A 20,364-nucleotide genomic window follows, 5' to 3' on the forward strand; every position below is an offset into this window, starting at 1 on the left:
ATTTTCTCCGAGTCAATACATCTGCAAGTGAATAATTCACTTAATACACCATGAATTCTTATTGTGTTCTCCTGGTTCTTACATTTTCTCAACTAAAGTAAAAACAGTCTTTTTCTTTTTGCTACAACATGGAGGATGGTTGCTTAAGAAGGACAAGGCATGCTTGATGTATTGTTCCAAGCTTGCCAAGTATTTGTCACTATATTTTTGTGGTATTAGGACAGTTTTACAGATGTTTGAATAGAAGCAGAAAACAAAGCCAGGCCTATAGACAAGCTCCATGTTGTGATCTTTGCCAGGTGCCTTGATTATTTTTGGTGTAGGTAATTTGTGACAATACTTTAAACTGTGTTGCGGAGCCAAAGATAAGATAAGATAAGATACACCTTTATTGATCCCATAATTGAGAAATTCCAGTGTTACAGCAGTCAAGAGGAAAGAGTCAGATTAAAGATTTCAAATTTAAACTTAAAAACTTAAATAACTAGGCATGCAGATAAGTACAAAAATACAAGAGATGGCGATAAATAATAACAATAACAATAAAAATAATAATGGGAAGTGGATAATAAGGAGGAGCATTGAATGAAAATGGCCAGTGGATAAGGTGCAAGTGACTGTATGTGCAAAAACAGCAGACTGCTGTGGTGTCCCTAAAGTGTCCATGGTGCAGTCTACTGTGAGCAGTGCTGGTTATGTAGCCTGACAGCAGCAGGCAGGAAGGACCTGCGATAGCGTTCCTTTACACACTCTGGGTGAATCAGTCTATCGCTGAAGGAGCTCTCCAGAGCTTTTATCTCTTATCAGAGGATGGGAGTCATTAGTCCTCAGAGATGACAGCTTGACTGTCATCCTCCTTTCTCCCACCACCTGCATAGAGTCTTGAGAGCATCCCAGGACAGAGCTGGCCTTCTTGATCAGCTTGTCCAGTCTCTTCCTATCTGCAGCCGAGACACTGCTGCCCCAGCAGACTACTCCGTAAAAGATGGCTGATGCCACCACAGTGTCAAAGAAGGTCTTCAGGAGTGCCCCCTGCACTCCAAAAGACCTGAGCCGCCTCAGCAGGTAGAGTCTGCTTTGGCCTTTCCTGTATAGTGCTGTTACATGATTAGTCCAGTCCAGTTTATTGTTAAGATGAATAAGATGAATAAAATGCTGCTTAGATGGAGTCTGATTATTTTTTCATAGTAAATTTGGTAAATGTGTCTTATTTACAGTAAATAACTTTTGATAGAGTAGGCCTTGCAATTCTTTGTAATTATGCACCTCAAAAATATTTGTTAACAGCTAGCTAGTCTAAACTACTGCCATTTCATCAAGGCCTAACAAAATTATTTAGATTTTGATTTTTAGCCAGATCGCCTAGCTCTTCTACATAAGTGTTTACTGTATTAAGCTGGAAATTAGCCATGCTCTTAAGTATAAACACATGCGCTTTGAGCCTTGGATGGGTTACACGCTTGTTATACTTCTGGCCTCAGGATTTATTTGTTCAAACAGACCTCACCCCCAACTGCTCTTTAGTTCTGGCTTTTATTTGAACATTTACATTATTGTTTATCAGATCTTCATTACCCAGTTATCTGGTTATTGTTATGCATGAGTGCTGAATTAATTATGATTGATTTGGCTGTTGCCTGTTGTTGTCTGCGGTCTGATGAGTTTTCCCTCACGGCTGAGGACCAAGGAAGCCTGAGAAACAGTATTGACAAGAAAGTAAGAAAGCTGACTGGTTGCTGGGGAATAGGTTGTTATACATCTGCTATATAAGAACAATAATAAAAACACCATAAGCTCATAGATTGTATTGATATTTAGTTTCTGGGGGGATGCACTTTCATGCATGAATCTACGCTTTAGCCTGTATGTTTGCTGCATACACTTTTCTGTGTATGAGAGATACTGCTGATTTTCAGAAATACACTCCAGACAAATAATCTCAGTAGTTCTGGGGTTGTTGGCCTACACCCTTAGGAAGCTATGGTGAAAAACACTGCACCGTTTAAGAAACCATACAGTTCTCATGACTATTACGCTCATCCGATCCGTGCTTTATTACAAACAACAGTGATGAAAAATGGTCCTGTGGAAAATATTGATTTTCATGAGACTTAAACACTGTGCTCCATGGAAACCTGCCTTTGCACCGTGGATCTGGACATCCTGTATGGCACGTATAGATTATCCCTTACGGGCAGACAAGAACTCAGGGAAATGTAGGAGGGGATCTGAACGAGCAGTAGTGTTGTCAAAACACCATAAAGGACACAATTAGCCTCATGGAAGAACCACTCATATGAAGAGGTTGTTCTTAAAGATATACTAGGCAGGATTTTCCTGAAAAACAATTTATGGATTCGTGACAAATGTCATCCCTGTCCATCATCATTTATGACCCACTATAAATGTGTCTGTTTATCTGTAGAGCCTCTGCCCTCTGCCTGCATTTTCTTATTGTTCCTCTACAGTGGCAATAGCTGTGGCTGGAGCTATTATTTTTTCAGGTTGTCTGTCCATCCATCTGACCGTCCATCCCATTCTCGTGAACACAATACCTGAAGAATGCCTTGAGCGAATTTCTCTAAAGTTGGTGCAAATGTCCACTTCACTCAATGATAAACTTATTAGAATTTTATTGGTCAAGGTAAAGGTCTCTTTGACCTTGCATCTTTCTCACTCTCGTGAACACAATATCTCAAGGAGGCCTTGATGGAATTTTCTCATTATTTGGCACAAACATCCACTTTGACTCAACAATTAACTTCTTAGAATTGGTTGGTCAAAGGTCAAGGTGACATCATAATATCTCAGGAACAGAAGGGGAGACATTTGGTCAGATACTGAATCGGTGACACTAATCTTGGGTGTCCACCTTGAAACTGTGCTGATTGTATAGGTCTTCTGTGCAGCCGGGTGAAATGTATGTGAAGCATTCATGTTTTCACAGACAGGGCTGTAAACTTTAACTTACACTTGACTGGTTTGCGAAGGCATACAACTGTAAGGTGGTAATTCTAGTTTTCCTCTTATCTTGCTGTGCGTGCAGGTGAGTTTGGATTTGATTAAAAGGTAGCAAATATGTGCCAGACCGTGAGCAGCACTCATCCAAGAGGAAGCTACAAATGTCGCAGATGTAGTACTGAAAAACAAAAACGCAAATATAGCCAGGCCAAATACCTGTTCCAAAATGAGAGCGATTTTGGGGTTGGCTTTCACTTTCACTGGCGGTACAAACAGTAACTGATATGCACAAGCAGTTTGAGAGAATTTGTGGCATTCACCATTGTCCTCATATTAAGATTTTTCTCTCAAGTGTGAAAACAGTGTACAAATGGTACAGACCTACTGCACGAGTCATGTACACAAAGCATTTTTCCACTGCAGGAAAAATCGTAAGTGATGATATGTGTTAAGAATGAACTTGTAGTTCAAGCATTTATTATCATTATTATCATTATCATTATCATTATCGTTATCCTTCCAAACATTACCACACACAGACTTGTACACATATCCTAAACACACATTATGTACTGTTGTATAATATTATTTGATATGTCTGATGATTGTTGGGGCATGTGATGCTCTACAAATTTCAAGCCAAGTTTGTGTAAATGATTTATGAGCTTGGTGGGAAAAGTTTGAAAAAGACAAATTAATTTCCAGATGTGATAAGATGATCAGTTGTTTATCAAGTGCTGTATTTTATGCGCAGCCCCTAGTGGATGATCTGCTCTGCCTGACTAAAAGGTAGTTGAAGTGCATTTCATTCAATGTTTCCTTTACATCCATTACAGTCATTACCACTAACAAGAAGTCTAACGATATGTCATTAAGAGCCTTGTGTATCTTGAGGCTGGTTTTAATCAGAGTAAAAGAGGGAAAGTTATTCAGTGAAAAGAGCTGATTTGAGTTCATGTTTGATATAAAACTGCTTATGCATGAACATATTTAAAAAACTTTCTCATATGTCAACTGTCATACACGCAGTACATGTCCTTGAACACCAGGGGGGAATGTGGTGCCACAGGGAGTCCCGAGGCATAAATCCTGCAGTCTGTGTGGACAGAATGAACACACTGTAGCTCAGGAGGGATTTGATAAAAAAAAAAATGATATATAATATTGATGTAAATGCCATTATTTTGTACAAATGCAAGTAATATGACTAATAACTAATAACCTTCCCCTCCATTTGTTGTTGTTCAGGTACATGCAAAGCCAATTTCCCAGATGAGGACAAGCTGCATCATTTTCAGCTGGCAGTGTCTCCTGGTAAGAGAATAATCTTTGATCTAAGTAACCTTGTCTGTTCTCACACCAATAACTGCTTGAATAATTTCACAACTGCTTGGGATGCAGAAACAGTTAGACACTGCTAGTTTCATTTTGACTTCCACCCTTGCCAATTATGTATACACTTATTGCAGCAGTGCTATTGCTTAGTTATTATTTTAGTGGCTTCTGAGTTTAATGTTGTTTTATAAGTAAACATGTTTTAAGTTAGACTCAGTCAAATTCAGTATCTGAAATAAAAAGCAAGCACTGATCAGATTTGCCGGTGTAGTGTAAGAGATTCAGTTTGGATTGTGATATTATTAACCCCTTATTAAAGCCCCACAAAATGCAGGATACAACAGGTAGAAATGCCCACCGAATACACCCAGAATCCTTTAAGTGAGTGGGCAAACCTGGCAGGGAACCTGAACCAGGATAGTGAAAATAAAAAGAATAAAAAACCTTGTAATGTACGTACAGTACAGGCCAAAAGTTTGGACACACCTTCTCATTCAATGCGTTTTCTTTATTTTCATGACTATTTACATTGTAGATTCTCACTGAAGGCATCAAAACTATGAATGAACACATGTGGAGTTATGTACTTAACAAAAAAAAGTGAAATAACTGAAAACATGTTTTATTTTCTAGTTTCTTCAAAATAGCCACCCTTTGCTCTGATTACTGCTTTGCACACTCTTGGCATTCTCTCCATGAGCTTCAAGAGGTAGTCACCTGAAATGGTTTCCACTTCACAGGTGTGCCTTATCAGGGTTAATTAGTGGAATTTCTTGCTTTATCAATGGGGTTGGGACCATCAGTTGTGTTGTGCAGAAGTCAGGTTAATACACAGCCGACAGCCCTATTGGACAACTGTTAAAATTCATATTATGGCAAGAACCAATCAGCTAACTAAAGAAAAACGAGTGGCCATCATTACTTTAAGAAATGAGGGTCAGTCAGTCCGGAAAATTGCAAAAACTTTAAATGTGGAGTCCCCAAGTGGAGTCGCAAAAACCATCAAGCGCTACAACGAAACTGGCACACATGAGGACCGACCCAGGAAAGGAAGACCAAGAGTCACCTCTGCTTCTGAGGATAAGTTCATCCGAGTCACCAGCCTCAGAAATCGCAAGTTAACAGCAGCTCAGATCAGAGATCAGATGAATGCCACACAGAGTTCTAGCAGCAGAGCCATCTCTAGAACAACTGTTAAGAGGAGACTGCGCGAATCAGGCCTTCATGGTCAAATAGCTGCTAGGAAACCACTGCTAAGAGAGGCAACAAGCAGAAGAGATTTGTTTGGGCCAAGAAACACAAGGAATGGACATTAGACCAGTGGAAATCTGTGCTTTGGTCTGATGAGTCCAAATTTGAGATCTTTGGTTCCAACCCGCCGTGTCTTTGTGAGGCGCAGAAAAGGTGAGCGGATGGATTCCACATGCCTGGTTCCCACTGTGAAGCATGGAGGAGGAGGTGTGATGGTGTGGGGGTGTTTTGCTGAGTGACACTGTTGGGGATTTATTCAAAATTGAAGGCACACTGAACCAGCATGGCTACCACAGCATCCTGCAGCGACATGCCATCCCATCGGTTTGCGTTTAGTTGGGCCGATCATTTATTTTTCAACAGGACAATGACCCCAAACACACCTCCAGGCTGTGTAAGGGCTATTTGACCAAGAAGGAGAGTGATGGAGTGCTGCGGCAGATGACCTGGCCTCCACAGTCACCGGACCTGAACCCAATCGAGATGGTTTGGGGTGAGCTGGACCGCAGAGTGAAGGCAAAGGGGCCAACAAGTGCTAAACACCTCTGGGAACTCCTTCAAGACTGTTGGAAAACCATTTCAGGTGACTACCTCTTGAAGCTCATGGAGAGAATGCCAAGAGTGTGCAAAGCAGTAATCAGAGCAAAGGGTGGCTATTTTGAAGAAACTAGAATATAAAACATGTTTTCAGTTATTTCACCTTTTTTTGTTAAGTACATAACTCACATGTGTTCATTCATAGTTTTGATGCCTTCAGTGAGAATCTACAATGTAAATAGTCATGAAAATAAAGAAAACGCATTGAATGAGAAGGTGTGTCCAAACTTTTGGCCTGTACTGTACGTAACAACAACCTCCCCCTTTTTTTTAGCTGTGTCAGTGTACACAGAGCAATGCGGGAGTCACAGCATGGCAGGCTGTTAACTTTACAAACCAAGTCTTATTTTGAAAATGACCTAACCACAAAACTAACTGTGATGGAAGTTGAGAAGACTAATATAAACGGAGGGCAGTGCAGGGCACTGTAGCTCCAGCGCTGACTGTCAATGAAGTCAGCTAAACTTCTTTTGAACCTGTCGCTGGTACAACCTCCTCTACTGCTGTCCAGTGTGATTAACTCTTCAGCTGACACTGCTTTCAGCAGCCATGTCGGAGAGATGCTCCCTGGTGTGCTAGGATTTTATATCTCAACTATGACCATTATGACACTTTTACTTTCTCTGACAGATTGTAGATTTGATGTTTGCACATCAGATGATCAACAAAGACATTAAAACGTGGGTCTCACAGGTATAACATGAGACTAATGTAGGCAGATGTAAGTGTTTTGAGTGTGGGGCTGCAGCTCTGCAGGTTAGCAGAACTGGCACCAGCTGGTCAGAGGAGTGAAAATAGATGGCTCATATTTATAGGTAGGGTCTACTGGAAACATCAGTAATAATGTTGAGTCTTTATGTGGCAAATAATATTCATAGATAAAGCATGAACCACAAGCACATGACAAATTGAATCTGAGTCAAGTCTGAAAGTCCTATTGCGTGACATCCCTAATAACAAATGTGAAAATTGGGACTACAAATTGTCATCCTGATGAGACACGCTGTGGAGTGCTCAGCAAAATGATTTTCTTTAACGAGTCTCGGCTTCCAGGTAGCACATGCAGCTGTGTCCACTCCTTTTTCAGATTTTATACCGTCTTACTTCCAGACAATATGCAGGGTTTGAGTGTGCAGGTTGTAGGGAAGTATGTTGTGTATGATGAAGTGGGAGACTGCAAATGTTAGCAAGTCTGTGTGTGTCTTTAGGTATTCCCCTTGAAATGGCACCCCCAGTCTTCTCTGTATTTCGGTATTACCGCAGCAATGTCATTATTCCACAAGTCCAATCTGCTTGCTCAGCAGTGTTCCAAGCAAAATTGGCTACCTGTCGAATATGTACAAACCGAGCACACTGGTGTGGGATTACCCAAGTCTCTGGAGGCTCTCTCTTACCTCTCACTTCCTGCTCCCTATTTGCCTTACACTTTCTATCTGTCCTCTACACCAACGTCACCTTTTCATTTCAAGGAGAACACATGCCAGAGACCGAGAGAAACATAGCTTTGCGTATGTGTGTGAGTCATAGAAAGTGAAGGACACATAATTGAGGATAATGAAACATGGAGCGAATATTTTCAAATGACAGATTGAAATTCAGACCTCTGACACATGTTGGGAAAATTGTGCAGAATTGTTGGCTAATCTGACATGATCAAAAAAAAAAAAGGATAACTGGTTCATTAAAACTTGGATCCTATTTTCCATCAGTTTCTATCAGTTTTTATAACATTGTGCACAGCAGATGGGGAACATGCCACCACTGTGACAATTAAGTCCAACAAAAAGCACAAGTTTTCAGATGATCAAAGAGGGTGTAAAGACAACAAAGTAGCCACATTATATAAACCACTTTACTTTTCACTTGGAGGTATAACCGAAAGTAATAATCCCGATAATAACACCTTGTAGCACAAAAAGGTATGAAAATATTGGGTATTTGCAGCTCTGATGTTAAGCAATTATAGCACTACATGCTTCCTCTGATTCTTTTTTACTTATTCTTTATTTGAATAGTTAATCATTTGAATTACAAACATTGGCACATTGGCAAAATTGTTCGCCATAATTCAGCATTAAATGCTGCATTTTAGGGGCATTTTGTATTTAGTTGTGTAAATTTGTTACAAGAGAACTGACTGAAGTCACTGCATCAATTTTTATCAACTAAAACGCTGTGATATCTTCATGTTTTAGTAAGTGGTGATATCATTTAACATTTTCAAGCTCTCCCAGGCCTTGTGTGTCAATGTGTGCAAGTGTAAGTAAGTGCATGCGAATGTGCGTGTCTGTGATTCATCTGTCTCCCTGTCACCAGAGTAAGCACTGTAACTGCAGCTTGGTTTTCACAAAGGTCTTTGTAAGCAAAATCTGCAAAGAAAAGCAAAGATCAGCAATTAGAGACAAGGTTGGTGTCATGTTCTTTAAGAGGAGTTGATAAGGCGATTGAGTTCTTCGAGGAAGACTTGCTCAATTATTCAGAACCTCTGTCTTTCCTCACGTACACCCCCCCTCCTCCACCCACACCTCCCCCGCACCATTCTCACTTCTTTTCACTTGCACTTTTCTCGCTTTCTTTCTCTTTTCTTTTGTTCTCTTCCACTTGTGTACTCTCTCTGTGTCCCCTCTACTAAAAACTAGGCAATACATTTGGTGTTTTAACACAAGGGCCACAGTTTATCATTTTTATTCTACAGCCAGGGCACTGGAGACAAACCAACACTACATTATCAAAGTACAGTGTTAGATCCAAAGTACTGTTGGGCATGTCAGTAAGCATGTGAGTGAAAATGCTGCCATATGGCTCATTTCTACATGCTGGCTTGGCTTGACTGGGCTTTACCTGACAAGTCAGTCCAGCGCAGCAGGGATTTGCGTCTCCGTACAACAGGGCTATCTGCTTCAAAGTGTGTCTTTAACCGATGATGTGCTTGTCTTAAGTCAGTGATGTTTTAAAGGTTTATTATTGCACTGTGCAGCAGTTGTGGTAACCAGCTACTTAGCACCATGGATTTTCAGGCGGTTGCTGCAATATTGCTTGTGATTTACTCCTTATTGCTTGAAAAACGGAGACAGAATGGAGAAATGGATTGTGAATTATCACTGAATGTTGACACTGAATCATCTCTGAATGGTGATGAAGCCCATCTGACATCACTGCAACCTGCTTGGAGGTGCTTTGACGTGACTTGGCACACCTTGGCACGTTAAAACTGGGAATCGAAATGCAAATCAACATGGCATGTTTCAACTCAGGATGGCCAGAAGTACCAATAGAAGAGCCCTTATAAAGGCCTCTGTGTGACCTTCTGGGAACACATTTTTCTGTAGACCTATCTCTTGTCCCTCACTCTCTAGCAGCTGACAGTAAAAAAACAAAAGAATGAATTTCTAAAATCACAAATCGGGTAAATTCGTAGGTGTCTCACTTTATTGTGTCTTTATTGCTATCAGATTTCCTCTCAGAATCGAAGTTGATTATATGCACAGAAGCTTTAATTTGCACCACAAGGGAAGTGGTCAGGAAAATCTAAAATACAGATGCATCTTGCCTCAGGATGCAAGTTGTCCAATATCTCTTCTATCCAACCCAGTGTAAGGTAAAATCATCTCGACTTATGTGGAGAATTTATAGCTCAAGGCTTACATAAGTGCCTTTTTCTTTTTTCTTTTCTCTTTCCTCTTTTGTGTTTTCTTCTGTTTTGTTATCTTCTGCATTTCCCATGGGAATGACAGAAGCTCTGTTTACTCTAGATGAAATTTTTCATGCTACAGGTAGTGCTGTAAAGCTTTTGAGTGACTGCTTGTGGTTCAGAAAAAAACAAGGCCTATGTGTCAATGAGTGTAAAAAAAAAAAAAAAAAAAAAAGCTTCACATAATGTGTCAAAAACAGAACAAGGCTATTATGTCTTGTCAACAACACTCTTATGTTATTGGAGGCATATGGTGTAATATCCATCCTGTTGGAGATGGCTGCCTGCATTGTTTTTCATTTAAAGAAAGATTAAAATCATCTACCTCAAAGACCTGAGAAAAAAAACAGATTGCCTAGATATAATTGAAGCTATTTGGGTGGCTCAGAGCAGGATATTTTATATAGTTTTATATTTCTTTTTATTATTAGACTGCATGTTACATCTAAATATTTTATCAAAATGTATTTTTTTTTAAGCTCAGATCAGTTGGAATGTCTCTTGAGTTACTCGACTTGGTCTAGTTCCCTTTTCCCATGCAACAGCTATGTGCCGTGACCCCGTTGCCCCAGACCCCTGTGTCTCTGAGGAATGGGGACAGCAGCAACACTCTGGGGTGAACACATTCTCACATGTCACTGTTTTGATTGTTGGAAATACAATAATGAAAGCAATGTGACGTGCAGATGATATTGTCTCTGTGTTTCAGATGTGTACTTTTTTTGTTGTTGCTTGATTTGCATATGAATAATTGGTGTGCTGTTATGCACATTGCTGCAGAGAACTCTAAATTGTGTGTGTACTTGAGTGTATGAGCAAAGTTTATTGGGCTTTCACACCTGAAAGTCCGGACCAAGGTCCGTGTTTTTGTTACATTGTATACATTTGGTCTCTTGGTTTTGCATTCACTTTGCGATTCTGTGAGCGGACTAAAGAACTTTACATGACATAGTTACGTTCATCTACGTGGGTTGCGTCAAGTAGGTGGGTAGAAATCCCCTCAATATTTACAAACATTACCTCACGAAAATGGACGAACCGATTCTAATAATTGCCACGCTACTCATACTGTTATGGCATTGCTATCAGCTGCAGCACCAAAGTAGAGCACAATACTCATGGCTCGTACAAAAACGAAATATAAATCTCCACCTTGTGTGAAGATGTCACCGTCGCCCGCAGGAAGGAGGAGGAGGAGACAGCTAGCAATGTTAGCAATGTTGAGAGCCCTGCCAACTCGGGAGTGACCAGCGTCGAGGTGAGTGACCATAGACGGCTCATTTTTGATGGTGGACTTGACTTCTCTCCTGGCGGAAATGAACAACCGGCGCATCAGAATTTCCTGTCAATGGTCCGAAAGTCTGTACCATCCAAAAAAATGCTTTCACACTAGTAACGGACTGGACCGTGGTTCCGTTTGGTCCGGACCGGGACCACCTCTTTTGGCCAGACCAAATTTCGGCCGTTTGGTCCGGACTGTAGTCCAGGGCTAGTTCTCACACCTGTGGATCAAACTGGAAAGTCCAAAAGTTTGGACCAAACGACCTAGGTGTGAAAAAGCCCTAAGAGTGGCTGTATTTTAGGGTCAGCAAGGGGGCATAGTGTGTTGAAAAAATTGATGACTTTTTGTCTTTTTGCATGTTTGCTCAGAAGTAATCAAGTTCAGTCCTCTATTCAGCTGTTCCTCAGATTGTCATACTGGGCTTCTGTGTGACTAGTGTATTAGTTTGGCTTTGTGAACTCCCAAATTAGAGATGTTTTTTCCTTTTGTTTGTCCCTGATCCGTCTTTAAAGTTTAACTAATCCCGCTTTTTTGGAGCCAGTCAGTATCATTTTAATTTTTACTGGCCAAATAAATCTTTGGCCTACATAGTATACTGGACAAGTTAATTACCCTACACATTGGGGTTTCAGTTATTTTACCACTGTTGGAGCTTGCTGGTGCTTTGTTGGGGGTGGTGCTGTTTTTGTTGGAGGACAGCCAAGAAGAAGTGGCAGAGGCTACATGGTCAGCAGAAGTTCAACTCTGCACAGTTGTGTGTTTGCACGTATAGCTTCATGCTCATGTCATAGTACAGCTGTATAAGTAAAAAGAAGGCTTGTAATGATATTTAGAATTTTGCGATAATGCACAAAAGAAATGTCTTAATACTGTTTGCGGACTGTGACAAAATCTGCTACGATATTACATAGTTATTTCAGTAGTACAGCTGCATTCTACTATCTTGCCTTGTCAAAAATTGTCAGAGCTCCACATTAAAGCTTGTCCAGGGTAAATAAACTCTCTGTTCAGGCAGGTGGAATGCCTCAGGCAGGGATGCATTAACAACTGTGATGCATGTAATGTTATCTAAAAAATAAACTTTGAACTGTATTGCTGAAGCAAAGCTTTGCCAGCTTAGCTGCACACAAGTCTGTCTTACCACCACAAAAAAGGACATACTTGGCACTATATAACTCTGGGTCTGACAATGTCATACGACATAATGTTACTGACATTAAATATCTCTGGAAACCTACATGTGAGACATTTACATTTACCAAAGAGGGCTCCATTGCAGTCCTGTCCCTTCCAGAAGCTTTGTAATCCAGGCTTGAACTGCTGTCTTTTTGGATACTTTATAAAGAAAACCGGTAATGATAGATCTGAAATGAAATGTCTTCTGTGATTTTATTTATCCATTTTTCTGTGTTGAAAACAGTTATTATTGTTATTAGCTGTCCATGATGGCTGGGGCGAGTCTGTTGACACAGTGGAGGCTGTGTTCCTGACAGTGTTGCAAACACACTACACAATGAAATAATGAGCACCCATCTTGTTTTTGGCTTGAATGTTCCTCCAATCACCTAAAACTGGCCATGTGCAAGCAAAACAGGCAATAAATAATGCTTAAGTTACAATCACCAATTGTATGTTTTGTATGTTGATAAATTATGATTGTCCAGATCCCTTTTGATTTTATTATATTTTTTAAAAGCTTAATGTCAAGCCCTGACTGTGTTGTTTCTGTTTGAGCAGCAGAGGGCGCAATCATATAGAGTGTGCCACGGCTGACGTCAAAACCCGGAAGTTTAGCATCGCGCTGGTTCCCGGAAGAGAAAGTGAATGTGATTTTTGCATTGCGTTTTGGATTATGTCAGAAAATAAGCTCTGTGGCTAACACAAGTTTATGATACTTACAGGTTTTGTTCAGCAAGATAATCTTCACATATGAACACCTTTCATACCGCATTTGAAGCTTAAATGCGATCGCCAGAAGTAAAAAGCTAACGTTAGGCTTTAATGGACTTCATGACTACTCCACGGTCGCATGACTCTTGACGTCACCGCCACTAAGTTTTCAACTGATTTCAGCCGCTTTATTTTAAAAACATTGTACAATGGGGAGATCGGACTGTTTAAGCTAAATAAGAAGCTGTAATGGCAGACTGCCAGCACTCTTGCCTGTTCGGGGGTGATGACGTTTAATGTTTCCGACAGGGTTTGTAGTCGTATTGAGCAACTTGTTAGCAACCGCCTTTTTTACGACACACAAAAGCTTCAAAATTCACAAGTAGGGTATTTACTGACGTGTTTTATGTCGTAGAACAAAACCTGAAACTCACTTAAGCTTTTGTTAACCACAGACCTTTTTTGAGGCATTTTACCAAAATCCCATTCAAAAAACATATTGACTTTTAGACGAGAGAACCGGAAGTGCTAAAAGCACTAATGGAGTTCCGGGTTTACTGGCACACTCTATACGAGTCAAGGAGACAGACTCTCAAGGGATGGGCTCAGAACCAAAGTGAAATTGGCCAAAACTCACATCAGATTTATTATCCAAAACAGCACATTTTGTGAAGTCATCATTTCCATTAATTTTTGAATATCATGATAAATATTGTATAGACTTTTATTGTGGTAATATCATATTGTGTGGTTTTGGTACTGTTACATCCCCAGTAAACAGCTTTTCACAGTAGCCCGGCTGCCTTTCAGTATAATTTATCTTGCAGAATTTCCTATAATGGGATAACATCACCATACTTTCATAGCTTTGGTTTTGAGTGGAGTGGTGATGGTATGTCTTTTTGCTCTCCCCATGGTACCAGTCAGTGACAGGATGGTCAGTACAATCCCTCTCTGATATGTTAAAGATTAATGCCAAGGATGAGACATGACAGGTGATGGAGAGGAGCAAGCCCTCACACTGACTCTGATGATTTTGTCTCAAGATTAAATTGATTTAAATAGGGCACAAATTACTATACATTTAACAAAGGCATCCCGGGAGAGTATTGTGGCAAAGACCCACATCGTTTCCAGGGGACATGGACCTATATCCCCTCCCAAACCTTATTTCTTGCACCTGCCTCCAACCCTCCACTCTACCTGAAAATCTGTGCAAAATAAAAAAGGAAATGAAAAGGTAATCAGGACCACAAAAAAAACAGAAAGGTCTTATTTGTTGGTGTTTCCTTGTGATAAGATGTCTTTGTTGTGCTCACAGTTGTGGTTGTGTCTTCTGAAGGTCTGTCAGAGACCGTAATTATCTGTCAACACCAATCATGCCCTGTAATTACGAATGCTAATTGTTCTGGGTGTGATGGCTAATTTCCCCCCTGTGTATGGGGTGGTTATGGTAACCATGGTAACTTGATACGAAGCAGCATGCGGCTCTGGGGATTTTTCTGTATACATCAGGAGGTACTGGAGTAATAACGTGTGTTGTGCTTGTGTCCTCCTGGTTATTTTAGTAGTTTAGTGTCATAGTTTAGTAGCAACAATGCACGGCAACTCATCCCCTACACAAAGTCAAACTTCTATGTACAGCCGGAAGTAAATATGAATCTTGGGTCTTACTTTTTTTTTTGGGGCTACCCTCCATTAACTAACTTGCGAGCATCTTCCTGAACTTTGTTGCTCCCTAATAAATTATTTCTAGCGTCTATTTTCCCAGAAGATTTGGAGTTTAGTTGTTAGGTTGTACGTATGTGTGTGAGTGTGCATTTGTGCAAGCCCAGTGTCTTGTGACAGTAAAGGCTGACTGTTCCAGTGTACTGAAGACACTCATGAATTATTCATGACCTCTGACTGCTACTGTTAGTCAGTAGATGCTCTCTTTCTTTCCCCCTTCTGTCTTTCAGTTTGTTGCTCTTTTCCCCTTTTGTTCATTCATCCCTTGGTTTTGATGTGTAGCTGTTTCTTTCATTATCTTCTTCTCTACTTGACAGCTGCTCAAGCTGTATCTCTCTATAACACAGTGTTTATCTCCCGTCGTCTCTTCTCATTTATAATACAGGGGAGACTGTTTGTGCGGTCTAATTAAATTGTACCTCTGTCTTTGTTGCAGTGAATGGAAGCTGGGTGAGGTTGAGGTAGCCCTTTTACAAAGGCTTTATCTCAATTGCTCAGTGTTTGAGTGGAAGACTGGAGTGGAGATTGAGAGCGAGTGAGCCGATTGCCTTTATTCCAATTTTGAATGCATGCGTAAAACCCCCTTTCCTCTGAAACACGATTTTAAGTGGTATTGATACTGTGTCAAAGCAGCATTCAAATAACTGTGTAGAAGTGTATTTCAGTATGTGATCCACGGTAAGGTACTTTAGACAAAATCTGCAAATCTGGATACTATCAAGTCCGTCCTTTCATCTCAATCTCTCTCTCACTTTTGGTTCTATCAGAACTTGCTAAGAGTATGAGTCCACCTGTATGAGCTCTAACAAGCTCCGCAGCAAGTCTTCTACACCCTCTCCTAGTCTGGTACCTAAAAGTGCTGTAACCGTTTTTATGCCTATCCTTTTTTGACCATGTGGCCCCATAAGATCACAGCAGAAATGTAAATGTTATCCCACTAATTAAAGACGGCTCTCAAACAGATCCTGAACAAGCCTTTAATTGGCTTTAAAGGCTACTAGTAGGGAGAGATGGAGAGATGGAGGGTGAGATAGGTTACATTGATTGGACAGCTTAGAAAGGTAGATGGATATATAAACTGGTCAAACAAATGTTACCGCAGTTGACTAAGAAACATCTAATTTGTCATGTGTGTATATTTTCCATGTTTTCTGCTTGCATGTACGTGTAGCCCTCTACACATTTGTCTTCCCCGGTAAATGTGTGTGTGTGTGTGTGTGTGTGTGTGTGTGTGTGTGTGTGTGTGTGCGTATGTACTGTCTGCCATCGCAAGATGGAGAGGGAGGATTAAGCTAGTGTTATGCTTGACCTACAGAATGTGGTTAGGCTGAAAGGTCACACATTTGGTCTTAGCTCTCCTGAGAAAACTTCCTCGGCTAAGATTCAACTCTTCCTCTCATTTACTCTCCTGTCGCAGATTTATTGATCTTGGCCGAGCTGGTCAATTTTAGCTGTCATTCTGAGTTCAGACACAACCTCTTTCAATTCAGTGAGATCACTGCGTTGGCACTGGAGAGCCAGCAAATAGTTGAATGTGGCTCACCTTTTGCTCGCAGTTTAGCATCATTAGGTCGCATACTGAATTTGGCCAATTAAATATGTGCCTGTGCACATTGTTAATCTTGCAATTGTAGAGATGGATTGATATTATTTAAATTTGACTAGGCATGTTACAATACCAATAATTTGGTAGTAGATACCAGTATCATTAAAATTCCACAATTTTCAAAACTCAGTGCCATACCTTGGTAAAAAAAAAAAAAAAGTGAAACAATAAATCCCATGTAATAAATATATATTAAAAATTTAAAACATTTCATTTAATTTAGATTTTATTGTCTTGTCTTTTTTATTATTCCCTGATGTTTGGCCTTGAAAGCAAACTGCTAGTCTTTGTGGGTGTATGAGATTTTGTGGGTGAGGAAACATAACATATTTCTCTTCCATAATTGTTGTTGTTCAGCCCCTGGACATATACAACGTATTCTCGTAGGCCGGTTTGTATGATACCCTATAAAAAATGCAGGTAGAGTTACTGTGGTTAGGTTTAGGAAAAGAATTATGGCAGGATGTAAAAATTCACATAGTTCTGAACAAGCGACTCCAAGGGAAAGTCCAGATTTTTGTGACCCATCCACCACCTCAGTCTGCCTCCTTACAAAGACCTCTTGGGACCACTGCCTCATTTACTCCCGTCAGCGCATTGGTCACATGATTACAGCCTTAAATAATTTGTGGGATGCATACAACTTTGGGTTTATTACTTTTCATAGGAAAACATACGAACAATTTGTGAGAACAGCCTTACATTTAAGATGTAACTGGGGCTGTTTGTACCAGCCGTCCTCCACTGTGATTCAGTGGCTGGGTAAAAAGTGACAATGATGAGCACAGCGTTGTACCCAGCCCTGTGTTTTAAGAGAACATTTTTAAAGTCTTGGCAACCAGGAAAAAATAAACATGCAGTCCTCAACTAGAGTAGATGCTCACTGACTCGTCAGGCTGCTGGCATTTGTAGCAAAGTGTTAAGATGAGGCACTCTCTTTGCATAGAATTAACAAAATATGCTGGTGCCAGGGAAGAACACTTTTCTTTTCCCTGAGTATAAGTGGAGCTGTCACTGCAGTTGCACTTGTTGCTGTCTTCCACGTGTTGTTGTTCTTCTGTGCTGATAAGCATTCCTCCTGCATTGAACATTAGACTAGAACACTTGAAGGTATGTATGCTGCCCAGTCATGTCTGGAAGAATTGCATCCGTGGGCCTACAGTACTGGAGAATTATGGGTACCATCATGTTTTCAGAATTTTAGCATCACGCTGGTACCAGAGTTTTGGCTCATAAATCATATTTAACCTGCTCACAAGTACTTTGAGCAACACAGCCCCTTTTAAATGCAGTGTCGTTTCTGGTCCGAGCATGGTCTTCTAGAAGTCTTATTCCTACACCTAGGGGTCATTATTTTTGCTTTTATTTTTAAAGAAGGAAATATGATAATTTCTTGTTAATGAATGCCTGTTGTGGGAACATGAAATTCAAGTCAAAATCTACGAATCTGCTTTTTTTTTGTGTGAGTGTGTGTGTAAAACATGTTTTAAAAGGTTGAGATAATTGTATCTTGGATCTTAAAGTTTTGAATCACATGGAAGGTCATGATGATTTGGTGACATACAGTACAGGCCAAAAGTTTGGACACACCTTCTCATTCAATGCGTTTTCTTTATTTTCATGACTATTTACATTGTAGATTCTCACTGAAGGCATCAAAACTATGAATGAACACATGTGGAGTTATGTACTTAACAAAAAAAGGTGAAATAACTGAAAACATGTTTTATATTCTAGTTTCTTCAAAATAGCCACCCTTTGCTCTGATTACTGCTTTGCACACTCTTGGCATTCTCTCCATGAGCTTCAAGAGGTAGTCACCTGAAATGGTTTCCACTTCACAGGTGTGCCTTATCAGGGTTAATTAGTGGAATTTCTTGCTTTATCAATGGGGTTGGGACCATCAGTTGTGTTGTGCAGAAGTCAGGTTAATACACAGCTGACAGCCCTATTGGACAACTGTTAAAATTCATATTATGGCAAGAACCAATCAGCTAACTAAAGAAAAATGAGTGGCCATCATTACTTTAAGAAATGAAGGTCAGTCAGTCCGGAAAATTGCAAAAACTTTAAATGTGTCCCCAAGTGGAGTCGCAAAAACCATCAAGCGCTACAACGAAACTGGCACACATGAGGACCGACCCAGGAAAGGAAGACAAAGAGTCACCTCTGCTTCTGAGGATAAGTTCATCCGAGTCACCAGCCTCAGAAATCGCAAGTTAACAGCAGCTCAGATCAGAGACCAGATGAATGCCACACAGAGTTCTAGCAGCAGACCCATCTCTAGAGCAACTGTTAAGAGGAGACTGCGCGAATCAGGCCTTCATGGTCAAATAGCTGCTAGGAAACCACTGCTAAGGAGAGGCAACAAGCAGAAGAGATTTGTTTGGGCCAAGAAACACAAGGAATGGACATTAGACCAGTGGAAATCTGTGCTTTGGTCTGATGAGTCCAAATTTGAGATCTCTGGTTCCAACCGCCGTGTCTTTGTGAGACGCAGAAAAGGTGAACGGATGGATTCCACATGCCTGGTTCCCACTGTGAAGCATGGAGGAGGAGGTGTGATGGTGTGGGGGTGTTTTGCTGGTGACACTGTTGGGGATTTATTCAAAATTGAAGGCACACTGAACCAGCATGGCTACCACAGCATCCTGCAGCGACATGCCATCCCATCTGGTTTGCGTTTAGTTGGACGATCATTTATTTTTCAACAGGACAATGACCCCAAACACACCTCCAGGCTGTGTAAGGGCTATTTGACCAAGAAGGAGAGTGATGGAGTGCTGCGGCAGATGACCTGGCCTCCACAGTCACCGGACCTGAACCCAATCGAGATGGTTTGGGGTGAGCTGGACCGCAGAGTGAAGGCAAAGGGGCCAACAAGTGCTAAACACCTCTGGGAACTCCTTCAAGACTGTTGGAAAACCATTTCAGGTGACTACCTCTTGAAGCTCATGGAGAGAATGCCAAGAGTGTGCAAAGCAGTAATCAGAGCAAAGGGTGGCTATTTTGAAGAAACTAGAATATAAAACATGTTTTCAGTTATTTCACCTTTTTTTGTTAAGTACATAACTCCACATGTGTTCATTCATAGTTTTGATGCCTTCAGTGAGAATCTACAATGTAAATAGTCATGAAAATAAAGAAAACGCATTGAATGAGAAGGTGTGTCCAAACTTTTGGCCTGTACTGTATATCTAAATCCTGATCAGCAGTGTATGATGATGATTAAAGTCCCTCTTTTCACAGGAATTTGTGAGTTGATGTTTGTCATTAAATGCATGCTCATTATTAAAAACCCTTCTCCACTGACCTTTCTCCTCCATCTTCTTCCAGATGAGGGTTACTACCAAAGTGGAAAGTTTCAGTTTGAAATAGATGTCCCAGAAGCATATAACATGGTGGTGAGTAGTCCAGTTATATCTCATTGTTTGGCCTAAAAAGTGCATTTCTGTATCTGCCTGTGTGTGTCTGTGAGCCTGCCTATGTGTTTTCAGCATTATCAGGTAGCCTCCAGTTTTGCCCCATTAAAATAACAACCCTTCCAAATTTGGTGTTGAATCGTGGTGTGTTCTATTTTGTCCTGTTGTTTTGTGCATGAAGCAAAGATTAAAGTTTTATCAACTGCTGGCAATGACTAAAAATGTGTGCATAGTGACATTCCTATATGAATTTTAATGGTAGGAGAGTCAAGGTACTAGTATATTTTTTTTCTTATTCTCTGGGTCTGCAGTACACTGCATCACTTTGTTTCACTTGGCCGTTTTGATTTAAAGTTAATCTGCTCACCTCTTTAGTGTCTGTACTTCTATTCATTTTTGCTAGACGGGCGTTATCTCACCATGCCAGCATGTGCTTGTGTGTGTTTCTTTTGTTGGTGTCTGTATGTAGCCCTGCACGTCTCTGTATGCCTTATATCTTTGTCTTTTGTAGAATTCTTTTAACACATACACCCACACACACACATTGTTTCCTCTACATGTAGTCATTTGTGTCAGTTTTATGATGCCTGCCACAGAATGA

General features: G+C 40.5%; 1 protein-coding gene across 1 annotated transcript in view; it reads left to right on the forward strand.

The window, feature by feature from the left end:
• ube2f (ubiquitin-conjugating enzyme E2F (putative)) overlaps window positions 1-20,364 on the forward strand; it is a 61,562-nt gene that overhangs the window by 5,586 nt on the left and 35,612 nt on the right. Inside the window, exons 4-5 of the mRNA XM_049594648.1 lie at window positions 4,210-4,275; window positions 19,678-19,745. Coding sequence (XP_049450605.1) covers window positions 4,210-4,275; window positions 19,678-19,745 — 134 coding nt within the window. The remainder of the gene's footprint in view (window positions 1-4,209; window positions 4,276-19,677; window positions 19,746-20,364) is intronic.

This window comes from Epinephelus fuscoguttatus, linkage group LG13 (genome assembly GCF_011397635.1).
Source record: "Epinephelus fuscoguttatus linkage group LG13, E.fuscoguttatus.final_Chr_v1".
In the NCBI taxonomy this organism is placed as follows: domain Eukaryota; kingdom Metazoa; phylum Chordata; class Actinopteri; order Perciformes; family Serranidae; genus Epinephelus; species Epinephelus fuscoguttatus.